Genomic DNA, 21,019 nt, shown 5'->3' with positions numbered 1-21,019 from the left:
ATGAAGCTAAAAACATGTAAAGTCATGAACTGCAGTTAAGGGTCACACTTGGTTGCTCTGGCTTTAAGAGCATAAATTAATTGCACTAATTTAACATTATTTAAAGTTCTAATTATCTGACTTTTAAAATGTATGAACTCTGCATTGTCACATGAAAAACAATATTGCAATGACTAAGTTTTGCTATAAATTGTCATTGCCCTCCAAGTTTTGTGAATCTTTTGGATTTAGTCAAATCTAAAAGGGAAACTTATGTACTCATTAAGTAGCGATAGAAATTTCCTGTTCATGTAATTATGGTTTTCAGCTAATAAAACTAAAAAATTCAGGAAATTACTTGAGGCCTATAGTTTAAACATACCTGCAAAATTATGGGGGGAAAAAAACAGCTGACTTGAAAGATTGCATCCACAAAAAGGTAATCAAAAGGTCCTTGGAATATAATGGAAAGCTGAGTGGAAGGAAAACAGTGGAAAAAGGCACACAGAGTAATCAGATTTTGTTGTAGATTATGAAACGAAGTTCATTTGAAGTCAGGTTCTGGCTGACTCAGTGCAGATGAGGGACACAATGAAAAATTTACCAAGTGTAGGCTGTAAATCTTAGTTTTCTGAAAAGCTGATGTAAAAAAAAATAGGCCATAACTATATATTGAAATTTCACTTTAACTGGAATAACTAGTTTATTGAAATACGGCTGCATTGAGAATTTGACTTATTAAAAAGGAACATTTATAATGGTATAATTGGCTACATTCATTTTCACACCATCACTATAAATTGTGTGAAAATGAAGCTGCTGAGGCTTTTAATCCTACTGTATAAACCAAGTTAAATTACTCCTTAAATGGGGAATGCTAAAGTACCAAAGCCAGCCCCTTTCTACACAATTTTGAAGGGGTGTGAATAAGACTGACATGACACTGTATAACACCAAATGGCTTAAGGAGTTTTGTACTCAACAGTTTTAATGGTTTTTATCACATTTTTTCACATGCCTTTAAATTCATTGCTTTGAAAGTTTTTCAAGTAATTCCAAATAAAAACATGTCTGACAGATTATTTGATTAGTGTTGATTTTCCTGTAATAAATCAGATGAAGCACCAAAAAGTGCACTGGGAAATATGTAGATAAAAATCCCAAATGCTTAGGCACAAAATATATATATATATATATATATATATATATGAAAAAAGATGGAAACGATGACAGTTTAAATAAATACAGCACAACATTTTTGGCTTAGATTGCAACAAAACAAATGCAGTTTACAAAAAAGTGTTTTCCCTCATTTACAAATTACATTTTAGGGGAAAAAAAACAACTTCAGAGCTGATACACTAGTCTTCCTAACATTTACTACATCTTCCTTTAAATGTAAAAGAAGAGCTGCAGTTATAAAGCAGACGTCTGGACCTTTTGGCGCCGAACGTTTGAGGGTTTTTTTTCCCTCGTTTTTCCACAGTAAACATGATTTCCTGACACATTAAGTTAATTTCTTAAACTGGCTCTTACAAGGGGTTTCCAGCCCCAGTCCTCAGGGGCCAGTGTGTCACAAATGATTCAGATGACCTCTTTAACAGGTCAGTAAAAAAAAGGAACAAGTTGAACATGACACCGACCCGTGTGGACCGATTCTAGACACCAGTGCAATCGTCTGCCCTGATGACAGAAGCTTAATTTGTTCCATGTCAGCTTAAGAGTCAAGTCCAAAGTAAACAACAACAAAAAAATCTAAATAAATACATGATTTACTCAGTTTAAAATGTACATTAGTCTCGCCCCCACAGTTCAACTTTGGCTGAGCGCTGAAGCAAAATGCTTCACCTTTCATCCACCTGCAGCACCTGGATTTGATGATGGCGTAGGATGGAAACATCGTCAAATTTTCAGTGATTAATGGCGACATGCAGGGTAAAACTCACAAATTGGTACAATTAATAAAAATAAAAAAATCAATTTGATTATAAAACCCCTCCAATCAAAGTCCTTCTGCTCTTGTAAACCAGACAGGCGTCATTCATGCAGAGTTGAGCGGCGGGGATTAAAAAAAAAAAAAAAAAATCAGTCTGATTCCTTCAGGAAACAGATAATGGTAGAAAAAGAATGCAGTTTTTAAACTTCACTGAGAAAAAACAAAAACAAAAAAAAAAAAAAACTAAAATCTGTCCATAGTGGTTCTCCAACCCAATTCGATCCGAAGTAGCAGCACGGTTCTCGTTACGGAGGAAAGAGCTGGCTCCGCAGACGGGATCCTTTTCAGTTCACGACATCCTGGTAGATTGAGTTGGACGTGGTGAGGCCAAAGATGAAGGCTCCGAGCGTTACCATGGCAACGCCAAGGATCACCAATAAATGCCAGCTGGAAAACGTCAAAACGCAAAGGCAGAGCTCATAAAATAACAAATCACATATTTAAAAGCCGCTTTATCTGCATAAATATTGGTGTTAATTATCTGTAAATTATAAAAAATAAATACACATCATTAACAGTTACTAAGAAGTTTAAATCAAAAGGTGTAGAAGTCAAATACATTTATTTTTTACAATAGGACATGGGCAATTTGGACCACAAATTTCATTATATGGAAATGTAAGTTAAAATTAAACTTCAGTCTTCTGAATTGTAAATGTATGACTATAAATGGTTTTAAGAGCCAAAACCTCTGATATATTCAACTGTAGGTGAAAAATACTGCAGAGTAACACACCAAAGCATACAGGTACAGCTCAATCATTAAGATTATTTATTTGTAATGTAGCTATACAAAATGTGTTTAATTTTAATCACCGAAATAGTTAAAGAACATGCATGAGTCCATTTTCCTACAACCAAGTATATACATTTGTTTTACCCATATATGTAAAAACAAATGTTTGCAGAAAATAATCAGCCTCACCTTGTAGTTCGAATGTCCGTCTCTGAAAGTTTGGCCTGCATCAAACACAAACCTGTGAAGTTAAAGAGACATAATGAGACATTTAAGCTCCACTTCGACCTGAACGTGAGCGCAGGACGTGCAGCGTTACCTGGGAACACAAAGATGAAGCAGGCCGCCAGGCCTCCGATCAGCGAGATGACGCGGCCGATGTCCGGGATGAAGAGAGCGAGGACGAGGGTGACGACGAACCACACCAGAGTCTGCAGGATCCTCCTCCTGCGCTCCCGGCGAACACACACCTCCACCTGCTCGCCTTGGAAACGCAGCCACAGGCCCTCAACCACCGCCCTGCAGGGGCGAGGCGTCGCAGGACAGAACAGGGTCAGGGTTTGTGATCAGGCCGAGTGATAAATCAATTAGTCTAATAAAATCAAGTTTGATTTTTTTTTTTCCATTGGGTTTCGATAACTCAGTGATGTCAGCACAACTAAAGCATTTCATTTTCTATTTATTTATCTCAACTTTGAATTCTGGTCGAGTCTATGGTGGGATATTAGGGCCAGGCTAAGATTTTTGTTTTTTTTAAATTACAAGAGTAAAAGCTACAATATTACAAGAATAAAGGTCGTAAAACAAAGTGTAAATAATTTGAGCGTGAATTCAGAACTTTACCAGAATAAAGTCGTAATATTAAAAGAATAAAAGAAATAATTTTATGAGAAGTTCTACTCAATAAATTAATAAAATGAGGAACGTTGAGCACCTTGTAAAGTTGTGATTTAGTATCTTAACTCATCAGTATCAAATTATTTTCAGCAGGACTTTGAAACGACTGAGAAAATGACTGAATCCATTTTGAAGAAAGAGCCACAGGAACCGACGTCAGATCTCAATAACTCAAAAATCTTAAAAAGACTTTTGTCTTTGCAATTTTAACACTTTTCTGGCAAAATTGCATCTTCATCCTGCCAACATTATGGCCATGTTCTCATGATTAAGCAAAGATTCTGGTAGCCTGGCATTAACACCGTTATTCAATTTACAGAAGAAATTATTAAAATGAAAGCTGCTTTTTAAAAATATTTCTATCTTTTGAATAAAAATAAAAACATTTAAATAAAATTTAAAAAATAAAAACAAAAAACTATATTAACACCAGATCTGCTATGAAATAAATCTGAGATTTTGAATTGCAGGATAAATTTAGAATAACCTAACTTAACGTTTCAGCAGAAGTAGAAACGCTTTTATAAACACCTGCACACAGAAATGTTCACTGCTACATCAACCAAAAGTTGGGCAGAAAGTTTCATCTTGACTGAACATTCAGCTGAAATGAGTTTTTATCCTGTCCTATAATTATTAAACAAAATCTACTGTTTACGACTGAAGAGGATATGTGTTTATGTTAAAGATAATTATTTGACGTGGACCTAAATGAACTTTTTCTGCTAGTATTAACTTGGTATGCTGTGAAGTTAATGACACTGGTTAAACTTCTTCCTCCCGACGTCCTTGGGCGTAAAACTGTATGAGACACTCATTCTCTACAACATTCCCATTTTTGTCGTTTTTCTTTTTATGCAGAATCTGACATTTAAACTCTGGGATGCAAAGAAAGTAAATTTTATTGATACGCCTGCATATTTTATGTAAACTTAACAGGCATCCATTCTAAAAACGCCAGGAAAAAAAAAACAACCTCAGGTCTGATTTCTGTGAATCGAATGAAAACAGTCAAACAAAAGAGAAAAGCAGAAATCTGTAAAGTGGAGAAACTTCCTGTGAGTGACGCTCAGTTTCTTTATGTCAGCATAAATCAGATGATCAGATCAGACATTCGACTTCATAAATCGCAGAAGTAAAAACTAAAAAAAAAAAAAAAAAAAAAAAGAGAAGTGATCCCTTAGTAAAGATTTAAACATTTTAAGAACTCAGAAATGTCATTTTCAAATTAATGCAGGGGAGGTCAATTTGAGAAATATTCTGCAGGAGGAAATAAAAACAGCAAATCAGACTTTACGGAGGGAACGTTTCATTGAGGTCGTCAAATAAAAAGGATCTGGATCTGCAATTAGCTGCAATAATCAGGTACGTTTTAAAAACGATAAATTATGGCTGAGTCCAAATTCATGGATTCTTCAAAGCCCAATTACATCACAGCAATGCAACGGAGACTCCGACAAATTTATACTTTTAATCGTATTTTAATATTAAATATCCACATTGACTTTAAAATAACTGTGCTTAACCCCCAAAGTTGCCTTTCCAGTGGATTTTACCTGCCACAGAAGTGTAGAATGGGGTAGGAGGTCACCACACAGATGACAATGAAAGCTCTGGCGATGGCCACAGCGATGTCATCAGGCGGGTAAGACATCAACACGTCCTGATTCACACTGGAGCCAAAGGTCAGGAAGCCGCAGACGCCTGAACACAAACGAGTTAAAGAGTCAATGATAATTCAACAGAAAACGCATCCGAGAGATACAATCCAAGGAAACCCACCTGTCCCTATGTAGACAAAAAGGCAGATTATCATGCTGCAAGTGACTACAAACCCCCACGGTTTGATCGCCTTCCTCTTCATGCTGTTAAACACCGGCACACAGCTGACATGGCACTGCAGAGAGAAGATAAACACGTTTAACTCAAGTTACAAACATATTTTTATTTAAAAAGAAAAAAGGATGACATGAAATGAGGAGATACCTGGAAACCAAAGCATATGGTGGGCATTGCATTGAAAACAGCAGTCCAGGAAGCAGAACTGTAAACAGCAACAACAACGACAACAACGACGATGGTTTAACAACGAGCAAAGAAAAATGACGCGGATGCAGGCGCGTTGGGAAAAACTTTTATATTTTCAGGACTCACGTGGCTGAAGCGTGGTCTGGGTTCATGTCTTTGTCCGGCCAGATGTACTTCACAATAATCACAATGGTAACGTACCAGGTTCCCATCACACTCAGAGCACTACAACAACAACAATCAAGTTGATCATCACACAAGATAAATCCAGAGCGAGACACGGAGCAGATCCACTGTACCTGGCGTATTTCTGGAAGCTGATCTCTTTGGGGATGGACAGAGGCAGAATTACCAGGACTGCAGTGACGACGATGGTAAACTTCCTGTCTGTGTACCAGTGACCCTCAGGCGACCCGTCCGTTTCATGAGCAACAGCAGCGATCACTGCGACAAAAACAAATGTTCTTAAAATGTTTATATTTTACCCTTCATTTAGTTTTCTTTTCAACAATTATTCAAACATGAGAAATGCTGAATCAGATCCCCAAATTACAGGAGGAAATGGAGACAGATCAACAAAAATCATGCATGACTTCAGCCAGAAAACATTTCCGTCACCTCGACTAGACCAGGATTTCTGCTTCGTCAGCATCTCATAGACACAATGTGTCACATGAGGCATTTACCGAGAGAAAATGCTGAGCAGAGTCATAATGAACGGTCTTTGCACCCGTCCTTAACATTCTGCATTTTCCATGTTACTGCTTAACCTGAGCATGTCAAAAATCTGTCCTGACAGATTAAAAAAAAAAAAAAAAATCTGAACTCAGAGAACCTAAAGTTCAGAGTCTCCAGTTATGAAGCCTTATTGATCAGAGACACTCACAGCGATCCAGCTGGTCGCCGATGACGATGAAGAAAGCGATGCATGTCCCAAACGTGTAGATGGCGATGGCCATTTCACAGAGGACTCCTGTGACTTTCCCACAAGTGGCTCGAACAACTTCCTGATAGGTGGCTTCGTTGCTGACCTGCAGAAACCAGACAGCTGATTTACAAACATGCATTGAATACATAAAAAAAAATTGATATAAGACACTTGATGAGTTGATAATGAAAACGTTTTATAGCCGGTTCTTCCTGCTGAATTGTTGTGTGCTACAGATCCTGCAGGACTCAACTTAGTTTCTTGTTTTTGTTACATCCGAGCTGTACAGGAACAGAAAGTCTTGAATCGTTACAATTCTGCTCGTCGTGATCAGGAACAGAAAGACAACATGGAGACTTTATTGCCCAACAATGTTGCTTCCTGAAAACATTTGAAGTCTCTGCTTTTGCCTGGCAAACTTTAACCTGTTTTATTAGGATCGGCTGTGATACACCAACACGGGGTAGAGTGTAGCTGTGGATTGGAGAGAAAATGAGGTTTTCCATTCATCTTTAAACCGGCGTGTTAAGACCATGAAGAACAAGGAACACGCTGGTCAGGGATAAAACTGTTCAGCAATGATCAATCCAGAATCAGAAAACGTAAAAATTACGGCTAAACTCAAAATGTACCAACTCAAGACAAGAGAAGCAGCAGAGATCCACAGCTCAGGTGGGAGACATTAAGGCTTATACTTAGCTGTCCTATTCAAAGAGGTCAGGTCTACAAAAATTAAACTTTACCATGCACTGCTCTGTGGTTGTAAGGTGAAAAAGTGTAACAGGTATAAATATGTTTGCCAGATCTTGTAAATGTTAAGAGTTGTTGCTGAACATGTTGCTGGTTCAGCAGAACAGACAGAAACAAAAACAAACCAATAAATCAATTTATCACATGGCAAGTTAAAGCAAGTTAAAATTTTTCTCTTTTCTCGCTTTCTAAAAAAACTGGATGACAGAAGTCTCCAGTCTTGTGCTTTGGGCTCAACTAACCTCTTTTTTGAAGGACAATTTAGTTTATGAAGATTTTAAATTTATTTTATTTGCCATTTTCGTCATTATGTTCATTTATTTTGGATATTTAAAATGTCTTCCCAGTCCAGTGTTATATATTCATTCAAATTTAAAGTTTATTGATATTTAAGAATGTGTTCTTGCTTCATTATGCCATTACCAATTGAAAATGGTCTCAAAACAACAATATTATCGTTTATCACTAAAACTTCTGCAACAATTTATCGTGCAGCAAAATTTAACATCGTGACAAACCCAAACATACCTGAGAGCAGTAGCCAAGGATCACCAGCCCACTGATGATGAAGATGAGCATGAACTGTAAAAAAAAAAAAAAAAAAACACAAAGGGAGTGTTCAAATGTTTCATAAACTTGTGAATATTACAGCTCTAGTATCCGTTTACCATCTGCAGCATCACTCCTGCCATCACTCCTCCAGCCATGCTGAAGGCTGCAGGGAAGTTGAGCAGTCCCGCGCCCAGCGCGGCGTTCACCACGATGAAGACGGCACCCAGAGCTGGCACGCCCCGGCTCCCCTCTTCTGCCTCGGGGTGCCGGGCAGAATCCACGCTGGGGCTCTGCAGGAGCCACGCTCGTTCTCCAGAGTCGCTGCTGCCGCCGATGCCGCCCCAGTCTTCAGCGTCAGTGTTGATTGCCATGAGGAAAGGAGCTGGAGGGCAGAGACGTTCCACTGAAGTTTCTCAGCCAACTGGAGGGATCCTGGAATGGTGAGGCTGTTTACTTCACTCTGCAATCAAATATTGATTATTGGGATTGCTACGTATGTGGGATTTTCTGTAAAACTCCACTCACTGATATCAGCAAGAGCAGTTCCTAGCAAAAGCATGAATACCCCTTGAACTTGTCCAAATTATAAATTTCATTGTACTATTTTGTGTTTTTTGATGACAGAGCAACATCAAAATAATTTTGTATAATTGTGAAGTGAAAAGAAAATAATTTAAAAAAGAATTTACATATTAAAATCTCAAAACTACACCTTCAGGTCCCTTTTATGTGGTTATATATATATATATATATATATATAATATATATATATTATATATAAAGAACATTAGTGAACAAGGATCAACATGCACAGTTCTGATTTTTATTTGCAAATAACAGAAGAAGATGAATTCTTTTTTTGGCAATTTGTAAGGGTTTATAGCATAAAACCTCATTAAAATACATTGAAGTTTTGGATGTAGCAGGACAAAAATAATTTTAAGGGGTATGAATAGATCTCTAAAGCAATAGTGTCAAATAAATTATCTCTAAAAGCCCCACCACCTCCTTCAATTCTAACTACTAACACATCATATAGAAAGCTGCTAAACTTTGATCACGAGTGTTTCCTGAAAGACAGAAACCGGGGTTTGGTTTACATTTCCCACAAGTACAATTCGGCATTTACTTGCGAAATTACTAAGAATCAGATTTAAATGGACATATTTTTCTTCCTTCAGATAAGATCCGAACAAAAAGGGTTGGGGACAGGTAAATACAGACAAATGTCATTAAACTTAAATGTGAAGGTAGGACGCAATAATGGATTGGATCATTGCGTTTATTCTCCGTTTTCCATGCACATTGCGTCTCCGTGCAGTGACACTTTAAAATGTTAAAACAGATGTAAAGACATATTTCAGGAACGATGTGAATCAATAAACGGCAACTAATGAGGAAAAATAACACATGACCCAAATTGGGTTTTCTTCTGCTTCCTAACAGAATCACGCCACGGGCATTTTATTGTTTAGCTTAACTAAATCAGTGCTTCTTTCGTCAACAGACTATCGGCGTTTATCAGGGCAGCAGCCATGCCCTTTGTTGTCATGCTAAGCTAGCAAACGATGTCTGAACGTTAAATACGAATAACAATCTCGCCAGCAACATAACAGATTAAAATACACCAACCTGATTTGAAGTTACCGTAACCCGTCAGCTGGCAAGGAACGAACCACACAAAACGCGGAGACCTTCTCCATCGGCCCCCCCTCTCAATAATGACGGCGCTCTTATGTCTTTTAGTGTTGACGTTGACTGTCACGTGACTTCTTTTGAATTGTGGTTGATGTAGTTTTCCATGATTTGATCAAATTACGTACCAAGAATGCGGAAACGATCGTATTATGCGAGTTTTAAATGTTTTTATATAGTTATGATTAATATTTATGCATTTGTAGAAGCATAGAAGGTGAAAGAAAAGTATTTGTAACATCCAGGTTTTGAATTAGAAATGTGAAAAATAAAATTAAGAAAAGGTCAAGTTTACATAGCGAAATAATGAAAATATTGATAAGCATATAAGCATGAATAAAGTTTAAATTAATGTTGAAATTTATCAATGCTCGTAATTGTGCTTACTCTTCTAGAATTTCATTAAAAAATAAGTATCTCAGATTAATGAAGTAATATATGTATAAATGTACTCAATTTAATGTTTAATATTCAGGTAACACAAACAGTAAGATAAAAAAAACTGCAATTTTTAAAAACCCATCTGAACTTTTAACACAATTTAATCAATCTATATTATTTTTGTATGAATTTGAATGCTCATTGATCTAGGAATGTCCAAAGAGGCAGATAACATTTATAGATGAGGTGTAAATGGTGAAAAAAAAAACAAAATTGCAGAAATAGCCAAAAATGTTTGATGAATGCTGAAAAAATTCAAGTAAAGCCAAACATTTCTCTATAAGGATTTATTGTTTGTTCAGTAAGGTAGATGACCCGTGTTTAGTTTCAGACAGGAAGCGGAGAATGGAGACACAAAGTTCCAGGAATATCAGCAAATGACACATTTATAAATGCCATCCGTGTCTCAATGTTTCGCCCATAGAGATTTAAACACTAAAATATAGCATTTGGACAACTGAGACTTCTTCTGCACACGTTTCTTTTAGATTACATGGGCATACATTTTGTGGTTTGATGACATGAACATACCCATACAGCATATAGCCACCTCCAGTGAACTTTACACTCAATACTTCCATTTTACTCTCGACTTTTGTGCTCCTTCTTTTAACAGTGATGTCAACTGAGAGACTGCTGCTCTGTGAAGGAAAACTGAAGATCTCACAGAAACGTACAGGAAAAGTACTGAATGCAAACGAGATAACCGAGTCATTTTAAATACAGAGACTAAATAACAGTTTGATGAAATTAACAAAAGTGAACTGATAACCAGATAAATGCCTATTCTCACAGTAAAACCCAGCTACAAACCCAAATAGTGCCACACATTTGATAAAGTGCTAAATCACCACCAACATAAATAAAAAAAAAGCATATTTTCTAAAGAATTTCACAAAGCAACAGAGATCTCAACTTGCACCTAAAGCTAACATGCATTATCCCAACGTTGCAGCGTAATGCATGAGGGTCAAGAGCAAACATTTAGAGGGACAGAAGTGCAGAGTCAGCAGCTGATAGCTCAGAATAAATAAAGACTATCAGTTCAGTCACAACCTTTTTGAAAATGGCAAAGGGGCATCAGTTCAGTGAAAACTTGCAGAAGAACAACCGTTCCATGTTGAAATGATTATGAAATCCAGAAGAGAAAAAGTGAAACTAAACATCGACCCGTCCTCTACAGGTGGAACAGAGGGACACACAAAAAGCTCCTCAACACAGCAGCTTTGATTCTGTTCTTCTTCCGGTGCGATCTGCTCTACTTGGTGACCGCATGGATCCCCTCTGCCAGGTAGCCCACATTTGCGGTCGTCACGCCTGCCATGGAAATCCTGCCGTCTTTGGTCATGTACACCGAGAACTCCTTCGTCAGGCGCTCAACCTGCAGGAAAAACAGAAACAAAAATGCAGCTGAGCTTAAAGAAGTGCTGGTAAAGAAAAAGAAAAAAAGGCTTCTTTTTTATTTTTACCCTTCCGCCAATCTTTGATTTAATAATCAGAAAGGCTGCACCAAATTGGTGCTGGAGTGCCTTTACTGTAAGGCACCTCAAACTGAACCCATTGAAGGTAACGTATTATGCTTCCTCAAACTAGTTAGGATAGGTCTTCAGAGAACATGCTCATCACATTTTGTGCACAAAATCATTCTCATATGATGAGATTTTAGTCTGATCAGTTCTGCATCATTCAGGATGAGATATTTAAGGGCCTCCTGTCACTTTAAATCCAAACACACTGCTGCTGGTCACGACCCGATTAACATTCAAATATTGTCACATCTATTTTATCCTCAAACTTCTCATTTTTAAGCTCACTATGCCGGTCTAGCTGACTTTTGAAGAATCCTCTTGAAAATAAAACTACTGATCAAAACTATTTTGAAAGATCACAAGCAGATCTGGCTCCTTTAAACCCAAAATATTAATTAGTGGCAATTTTAAATTTTCACCTAGTAGATTTTCATTATTCCTGCTGGTACCTGTTCGGGTTTGAGGCCAGTGAAGCAGAACATGCCGATCTGATCGGTGACGTGCTGCCAGTTGTGGGAGGAGCCCTGCTGTTTCAGACCCGCCACCAGCTGTTCCCTCATCTTGATGATGCGGTTGGCCATGCCATGGACTTCCTCCAGCCTGCCAGCACAAACGGAACAAGAAAAACCTGTTTAAATAACAACAAGGTGCCATGATACTTCGACCCCTTCAGTTTTATATTCTTACACACCTAATCATTACAGTGCAGCCACAAGATTCAACATGTTTTGATTGGATTTTGTGAAATAGAGAAGATCATTTAGTGAAAGAAAGTTTTTTTTTAATGTATTCTGAAAAATGTGGCATTCTAATTAGGTCTGAGGCGACAAATTAGATTGATTGTAATGACTCAACTATTGAAATAAGCTGCGGAATGTGGAAATGTTCTTATCTAATGAATTGATTAATCGTCACAATAAACAATAGATTAATCAATACTACACTAATCATCTGTTGTAGCCCTACTGAGCTGAATAAAAACGTTTTCTATTTGTGAAACATGTTCCTCAATCCTTCCTATTCAGCTATGCACTTACAGAGCTGGTCTATTACACAAAATATATGGGCGTTTATGCCTTAAACCCAACAAAATGTGGAAACGTTCAGGAGGTAAAAAAACAATCCAGCTTGGCGTTTCTGGGAGATGTCTGCTTTCGGCTCAGGTTCAGCTTCTGTGTTAATATTTTTACCAGAGCGAGTGCAGGTCTGGTGTGTTGAGGATGGTGGCCGCGATTCTGGCGCCGTTTATCGGTGGGTTGGAGTAAATCGGCCTGATCAGGATCTTGAGTTGGGACTCGACTCTCTTGGCCTCTTCTGCGTCTTTGCACACAACAGTGAAGCCTCCCACACGTTCAGCTGTCGTAACCGAGAGAACAGAGTCAGGCAGAGCCGAGGCTCCATGAGCTACGAAGGGGAAGCACTCGGCATGGAGCTACTTTAAACTCAAACGCCCACAAAGTTTTGCCACTAGGTGGTGACAAAAACAAGCTTTTACTGCAGGTGTTGCAGTCTGCTGTGATCTTCATACACACCGTAGAGTCCCATGTTCTTGGCGAAGGACTGAGACAGCACGATGTTGTGGCCCGTCTCGATGAAATGCCGAACAGCCCAGGCGTCACGATCAATGTCGCCGCTGGCGAAGCCCTGGTAGGCCATGTCGAAGAACACCAGCAGGTTTCTTTTCTGTGAGGTTCAACATGCAGATAAGAAGTTGTTAATATTTAAAACGATGACACCGCAACTTCCTAACGTACAGCTTTTATCAGTCATGGAAGTCTTTGTTAGAGAGCAAGATGATAACAGCAGCGGGTTTTATCAAGACGTTCCTAGAACCGGACCGAGGCGAGCGTCTCTCACCTTCACGATGTCGCTGATCTCCTTCCACTGCTCAGGCCTGGGATCCACGCCGGTGGGGTTGTGGGCGCAGGCGTGCAGCACAATGATGCTCTTCTCTGGGATTTTCTGCAACACGAAATGAGTTCATCAAGACGAGATGCAACTAAAGCTGCAAACACACAGAGACGTCAACCAGCTCATCTGAAGACTTCTGGTGCATTTAACTACATTTTAAGTCACCAACTAACAAGCAATTGGCAAAATTTGTGATTACTGTTGCGTTTCCACCATGTTGATGTAAAATGTTGAGATGAACAGGGGCGTGCGATGTGGACTTAGAATTTTATCACAGTATTTTGTGGTGCCATTATGATAAAGAAAAAGATTTTTTTTTTTTTTTTTTATAATAATGTATTCTTATTTTTTAGGCAACTGTTTGGCCGAGACTGCCTGGCACAGCAGTCATGGCACCAAACAATATTATTTTTGAAAAAAAATATTCCCATTTTCAACAGGCTTCTTCAGGATGCTACTTGCATAACAAACTGATTTATGTCACTAAACTGCATAGAGTTAAATACATTTAATCACATTTTCAAATTTACTGATATCTGTTGATGCTTTTGTGAAATAAACAGTGGAGAAAATAGCAAAAATCCTACTGTCAGTTTTCTTTTTTAATTTACCATCTTCTATAACTGAAATTTTAAATAAAATCAAATAAATCAAATTTCTTAAAGTACATAGATATACATTTTATTTTATTTTTTTTCTACAATAAATGACAAATATGATAAATGCCCTCCACTAGAGTTAAAAACGGATCTAACTGGAGTATTAAAGACCATTTTTATTTAATGATGACTTCAGAGTTTAGACTGTGTTTTTTTTTTCCTTGACTCTACAAAGCTTGAGTGTCAACAATCTAAGGCTGTATTAGTGTGAAACTCAACTCCTCCTTAGATAAATACTCTTATTGATCGTTTTTTTAGCCCCGACTCACAGAGATGTCGTCCAGGGCTCCTTTGAAGTCGAAGCCGCAGGTGGACGGGTCGTAGTATCTGTACGCTTTGAGCTGCATGCCGGCGTCTCTGAAGATGGGTGTGTGGTTCCCCCAGGAGGGTTTGGGCAGGTACACATCATGTGGACCTGTATGAAAGCGAGCCTGAGACACAGACACAACAGATTATACAGCCAGCATGACCTTTAACCTGTCTCTCTTTAAACTGACAGTAAAACCAGCACTCACCAGGTAATTTCCCCCGATGCGCAAGGATCCAGTTCCTGAGATGGTCTGGACAGTGACGCTCTGATGGAAGGTAAATTTTACAACCTTGACTGTTTGACTGTGACGCACCAAGGTCTAGATTGCTTAATCAGACACCATAACTTACTCTGCCGCTCTTCAGCACCTCGTTGTCGGCACCGAGCGCCAGCTGGGCGCAGGCCTTGGTAAATTCACCAAAACCACCGATGGGCAGGTACTCCTTATCCAGCTGTTTGGACGTCATCAAAGCCTCTGCCTGGAGAAAAAGCAAAGAGAAGTAAAGAAAAACTAATTTTTGAAACTAACAGCATTGTGAAAAGGAAAAAAATAAAAAGCAGATGGACTGTTTTACCTTACGAACACAGCTGAGCACAAAAGGTTTCCCCTGGTCATCTCTGTAGGCTCCCACGCCGAGGTTCATCTTCTTTGGGTTGGTGTCCCTCTTGAAGGCCTCCGTCACCCCCAGGATGGGATCAGGGGGACCCATCTGCACTCCAGCCCACCATGAGCTACACAAAACGAGCACAATAAAAATGGATGCTGACAGGACTACAAAACCCAAAGTAACAACAAAAAGGTTGTTTGGAAGCGCTTACATTCATGACTACAAACACCAAATCACCTTTACGCAACAGTGTTAGCCATGATCCTGCTCACTGAAGTGATTCTATCCACCTACTTAAGTTTTTCCCTTTATGTGACCCCACTGAGCTGGTGACACATGAACGACACATGCTGCGTTTCAGGAAATTAACACAATCCAATTAGCCGTTTCAAAGTCCAAAAACAGGCAAAGAACATAATCTGGATGCAAAATACAACTTAGGACTGAATTTATTTCCACCTTTACAAACTAGAACAAAAGAGTGGATACTGAAAATTGCAGTACTGTTGAAAACACAGAGATTTACTGAGGTAATTTCAAGGACATGGGCTTCGACCCTGTAATGGGGTCTGGATCAGATGGCAAAGGTGGGCAGACCTGTCCAAAGAAATGCAAGCGTTACTTTTTCTTGCACTTATTGCCTCTACTCAGCTTTGTTTTCTTGGAAGTCAGCCATAATGTTTCTAAAAAAGGTTTGCATGTTTTAGTGTGGAAACACAATGAAAAGTATCTGATACTTATTTATCAAGTTATTCTCTTACTTCAATCTGCGACTTTGAGCATTGAGATCCAGTTAAGACAGCATTAAAAAGGATGCAAATACTTTAAAACACATTAGGCTAAATTAATATCATCGCGAGTTGCATAAAGATTTGATACAACTCAACTGTTTATCTAAAAGAATATTTGAAAACCCAACATGTCTGCTATGTGAGTAAATGGACATAAAAGTTGCAACATGTGACCTCAGTTGCACTCCTTCCCTTAGTCGTTGTCTCGGGTTTCTTCTACTTTGTGAAACATCTGAACTTAGTAGCTAAATTTAGGAGAGAACTTCATGCAAAGGGCAAAAGTCTAAAATTAATGTTCAAATATGAGGTGAATTTATTATCCATTTTCTTCCATTCATCCATCCATTTTCTTGCACCCTTTTTCCCTCAGTGGGGTCGGGAGGGGTGCTGGTGCCCATCTCCAGCCAACGTTTCGGGCGAGAGGCGGGGTACACCCTGGACAGGTCGCCAGTCTGTTGCAGGGCAACACAAGAGACACACAGGACACACAACCATGCACACACACACTCACACCTAGGGGCAATTTGGAGAGGCCAATTAACCTGACAGTCATGTTTTTGGACTGTGGGAGGAAACCGGAGTACCCGGAGAAAACCCACGCACGCACAGGGAGAACATGCAAACTCCATGCAGAAAGACCCCAGGCCGGGAATCGAACCCAGAACCTTCTTGCTGCAAGGCAACAGCTCTACCAACTGCGCCACTGTGCAGCCCGTGAATTTATTATAATACACTTAATTTCTTGGCAAACATGTTGCACAAAACTTCAGCTTAGTGAAGGGTATCCACATTAAGTGTAATACTTGCAGGGTTAGTTTCATGTGTAAATACAAATAGAGCCATTCAAAAATATCCCATAGTTACACTTACTATATCAATAAAATCTATATGAGAAAATAAAAGCTGTGTCAATGCAGAAAAATGATGGTTTGTGCTTAAAGAGGGTGTCTGGTTTTAACCAGCAGGCCAGGGGGGCACAGACTGCACAACTTACCTTCAGTAATCAATAGATCAAAGGCCTTTTGGCAAGATGAACCATTGTTTTCCCTTACCAAATGACTTGACAGCTCATTTAACACAAGCATGGGATGTTTGAGAAGTAATGTCTGTGCTTGGATACAATAAAGCATACAGTCAAACTGAGACTACAGTCAAACTGAGACTACAGTCAAACTGAGACTGAGTTTGCAGCTTCTTTTGCAGTAATCTGTGCGACATTCAGGACCAAAGTTTCATGATAAGTGACACTTTTGTACTTTAAACTTGGAAGGATAGTACTATGTGTTTAGTACGTTATTAATCTAATAAATCTTAATTTAAAGTGATGACTTTTTTCATTATTATTATTTTATTTTGATCGCAGTTGTCTGAGTCTTTATTTATACTTAACGACTGGAGCTTGGAGTTGCCCTCCAAGAACTAACTCAAAGGACGAACCGGCGTCTCTTTCGCTTCTCGTGTTCAACCAATCACCGATCAGAGGTGGAACCCAGTCGCCAATCAGCGCGCAGAGGCGACAAGAGTTAGCCAATCAACTCACACGGGTTCATAAATTTAAGGGTTCTGAGGTTTCCTGTGACGTTATGTGGAATTTAACCCAAAACTCTGCTAGCGGCTTACGTTATTAGAAAAAAGGTCGCTATTGAAGACAACGTAACTTAAGCGGTAATTATTATGAAAAACACGCTAACTCGTTCAATTATTTTCCTCCACGGGGTGTGTGTGCCACGGATCAACCAACGTGACTTCCACCAAACCAACAATCACTAAATTATGAGCTAGGTAAGCTCTCAGGGGATTCCTTGAAATATAAGGGAGAAATTTGGTAAATTAGAGAGAGAAGCGAACCACCACACCGATGTTAGCGAAAGCCGACACATCGGGGCCTTCTGAAACCATTTGACCCCTGTCTGCTGCTGGTTACACTTACAACATGGCCTCTTTATACACCGTTCTCTAAAGATGGTTCGTAACATTTAAAAGTGACTATATATATTTAAAGAGCAAAAAATGATAATAATCTGCATCCTGTGTTAGGTTAAACACTCACACAAGACGTAGACTGGTATAGGAGCAAAAAGCTCACTGTTTACGGGTGACATGTGGGTTAGCTCGGGAGAGTGGTTTACCTGTTGCGGCTGGACAGAGCTCCCAGGGCCGGGGAGATGTTGCCCAGGCAGTGAATCACCTTGTTGGACTTGAGCAGGGCCATAGTTGTGCTGCGGAGAGGAGCCTAGCAGGATGTGGACAGACGTGAAGGACAGGGAAGACCACGCTGATACGCCTACGGTACGTGCTGACGACAGAGCTGAACGTCACAAGCGAAGCGGACCACGCTGATGGGATTTCCGCTTCATTTTAGGGATACGTGTCGTTTGGCTTGCTTGATCCTCTTCACTTTGTGTTGAAATAAAAGTTCAATTAGTAAATGAATGGATGTGTCCCCATTAACATAACGACATTATATAAAGTTACATTATGTTAAATAATTAATGTAAATTCAATTTGAAAATGTAAACTTGTGTATGCCACACACAGATATACTTAAACATTTAGTTATGTTATTTCTACAGAATTCGGCTTGTAGCTACTGAAAACCCAATGGATAGTTTCCAAAAAAAATCGGTAATTAATAAAGACCAACAAAAACGTGTTTTCAATTCAGACATGTCACCCTACTTATTAAAAATATGTCTTTGCGTTGGTTATACAATACTTTGTGCTCCTTTTGCATAAATACTACATGCACTACAGCATGGAGGTGAGCAGGACGTTGTACTGCTGATGTGTTAAACTTATGTCTGCTAAAGATTTAACGGAAAACCAGGCACACAAAAACACACAAAACAAAAGTATTCTCTACAAACTACCGTTACAACTACTGATAATAAGGAACGCATTGTGAATCAGAAACTGAGCGTTCAGAAAATTATTTCATTGAGCTCATCAAAAGTCAAACTTTAATCCAAAGTTTACCCGTCTTTTAATATCTATCAAAATTAACAGATTAAGAAGAAAACACAATACATTTGTACACCATCACATATACTGGTTAAAACTGACTTATATAAAATAGACAAATAAATTAAAATTAAAAAAAGTACTATTTAAATGACATTTAGGTTTATAAGTTGCAATTGTTTCCCTCATTTATTGTACTGATGCTCCACTAGAGGGCAGTCTTAGACAATGAAGTATCGATATTAAAGTCGCTGCTCTGACAATGCCCATGTTCAGGTTGTCCTTATTTCAGAGGTTTTTTTGTGCTTGATTAAAATTGATCTGCGTGGATTCAAATAATAAGCACTAAGAGAAGGAACGTATCTGGACCTAATCCACTGCAATGATTTCAGTTATGGCTGAAGCTAAATAAATAAATAAAAAACCTTCATAAATGTACTTATTATGCTTATCTCAGTCAAAATAGTTTATTTTAACTAGATGGAGAGTTTTCATACTTTAAAATGAGTGTTACTAAATTAAAATCACCATACATTGCAGTGAATTTTTATTTCCCCCTTGATTTTTTCTATTTTTGCTTTTTCACTTTAATGTTACAAATGATCCAACTGATTTTAATATCAGACATAAGTATAATCTGATATTAGATGTAAAATCCAGTTTTCAATCAGAATTTTATCCATTAACAGAGAAAATCTATTAGTCTGGTAATTGATTTTGTTTTACGATCTCAAACATGTACATTTAACAACAACAAAAAAACAAAAACAGATATCTAAAAGTTTTTCTTTGTGTTTCTTATCTTTATTTAGCAATGAACACACTGACAAATTATAAGCTCTAAATACTGTATCAAACAAAGATGCAGAATTGTTTTCTTTTAATTTTTAATGTGTGATGTAGCTGCAGGAGAAGAAAGTTCACACTGAGCATCTTAGTGGTTTATCACTCTGTGGAGGCTGGAAGTCCATGAAACACTTTTCTCAAACTCTGCGGACGACAACAGTGTCTGCTGGCAAACCAACAGAGTGGCAGAAAGAGGCTCATCCCTGGCTTACATGTGGCTCTGCGTCTGTGCACAGAAGATATGGATTAATCCAGCAGAAAGAATAGAAAGGAACCAGGAGGCATTGCTGTGTCAAAACTGGTTCATCCTCACCTTAGAACTGCATTTATTATGATTGAATTTTATTTTTATTTTTGATAAAACTTCCAGAAAAAGATGACAGTTTCTTACTGGACCAGTTCTATCTCTCAACAACTGTCATCTGAAGCTATATAATAATAAAAAAAACAGGTTCAATTCACTCAAATGAAATAAAAGCAATCAATTTAACCCAATCGTAACGCAATGCAGCCAGGTTTAGTTGATTATTAAATGCCAGTAAGTGATCTGTTGTCCAACTCAGCTAACCAGAAGATTTCACAAAATCTTAACTTTGCATCAAACCATTTTTCAGTGACATTTTTATGATTCTTGTCCTCTTTGTTCCACCATTTCAATCAGTCCAGAGGTTCAAATAGTTTAACAAAACCAAAAACAAGTGAGAATATTTTTGCTTTGAATTAACTTTAAATGTAACTTTTATTTTTTGCTGCAGAACAAGGTCAGAACCTTTGATTTAAGGGAGGGAAAAGCAATTTCCACTGCATTGTGCAGAAAGTAAAGTCATCTGCTTCCCTCTCTGCTCTGCTCTGAGTGGGACTGATGTGTGTGAAGGAATCAGAGCAGATATAACTCTCTTTTCCCTTGTTGTCAGCAGTTAACAGCTTGGTCTACTGCTACTCTTTCACTGTGTGTCCTTCTGTACTTCAGTGAGGCCATTTATTGTCTATATATTTTTGGATATGTAGCCTGTGTGAGCATGGATGCGGTAATGGCGTGAGAAAAGTGGTGTGATTCAAAGATAGTGAGTTTAATTAAATATGTGCTGATGATTAATTGATAGACGTTACACGGTTTCCGTCACACGTGAGGGATAAAATCTGGAGGAAAACGGCAGATTTAAAATAAAATCTGGCCTACATTGCATTCAGTACTTATATTAAGGGCGTCTTGGCATTCGAAGACGCATGACTCTTTTTTCTGACTTGCTTTCTGAGATATAGAGTGGAAAACACTGGTTGTATTTCTTCATGCTGTGTCATGGCAGGCCATTTTGTGTGAAAGGCAGTGGGAACTGATCACCCAGCTCCTTCTTTGCCCACTTTCCCTCAAAATGGTCCAGAAAGAGTCGCAGAGTACCTC

General features: G+C 38.5%; 2 protein-coding genes across 3 annotated transcripts; both read right to left on the bottom strand.

Annotated features, from left to right (window-relative positions):
- Positions 1-663: 663 nt before the first annotated feature.
- slc38a7 (solute carrier family 38 member 7) lies at positions 664-9,638 on the bottom strand. Of its 2 annotated transcripts, none has more exons than XM_081605197.1 (12): positions 9,499-9,638; positions 7,983-8,326; positions 7,843-7,896; positions 6,523-6,667; positions 5,936-6,080; positions 5,763-5,861; positions 5,595-5,652; positions 5,391-5,505; positions 5,165-5,312; positions 3,031-3,230; positions 2,901-2,952; positions 664-2,362 (listed from the first exon to the last, which is right to left on the bottom strand). In XM_081605197.1, the coding sequence occupies exons 2-12, from the start codon at positions 8,235-8,237 to the stop codon at positions 2,260-2,262; spliced, it is 1,374 nt and encodes a 457-aa protein (XP_081461323.1). In that variant the 5' UTR covers positions 8,238-8,326; positions 9,499-9,638; the 3' UTR covers positions 664-2,259. The 2 variants fall into 2 exon arrangements, with proteins under 2 accessions (XP_081461323.1, XP_081461324.1); XM_081605198.1 differs by having other exon boundaries at positions 7,983-8,298; positions 9,499-9,637.
- Positions 9,639-10,274: 636 nt separating this feature from the next.
- LOC103461102 (aspartate aminotransferase, mitochondrial) lies at positions 10,275-18,099 on the bottom strand. The gene is made up of 10 exons (XM_081605196.1): positions 17,940-18,099; positions 14,987-15,143; positions 14,762-14,890; positions 14,617-14,676; positions 14,371-14,532; positions 13,389-13,493; positions 13,064-13,214; positions 12,722-12,887; positions 11,981-12,131; positions 10,275-11,383 (listed from the first exon to the last, which is right to left on the bottom strand). The coding sequence occupies exons 1-10, from the start codon at positions 18,020-18,022 to the stop codon at positions 11,261-11,263; spliced, it is 1,287 nt and encodes a 428-aa protein (XP_081461322.1). The 5' UTR covers positions 18,023-18,099; the 3' UTR covers positions 10,275-11,260.
- Positions 18,100-21,019: the final 2,920 nt, after the last annotated feature.

Source organism: Poecilia reticulata, chromosome 3 (genome assembly GCF_904066995.2).
Source record: "Poecilia reticulata chromosome 3, P_reticulata-male-v2, whole genome shotgun sequence".
NCBI lineage: Eukaryota > Metazoa > Chordata > Actinopteri > Cyprinodontiformes > Poeciliidae > Poecilia > Poecilia reticulata.
The sequence above is the reverse complement of the archived record's forward strand: the minus strand, read 5'-3'. Positions and strand labels throughout refer to the sequence as shown.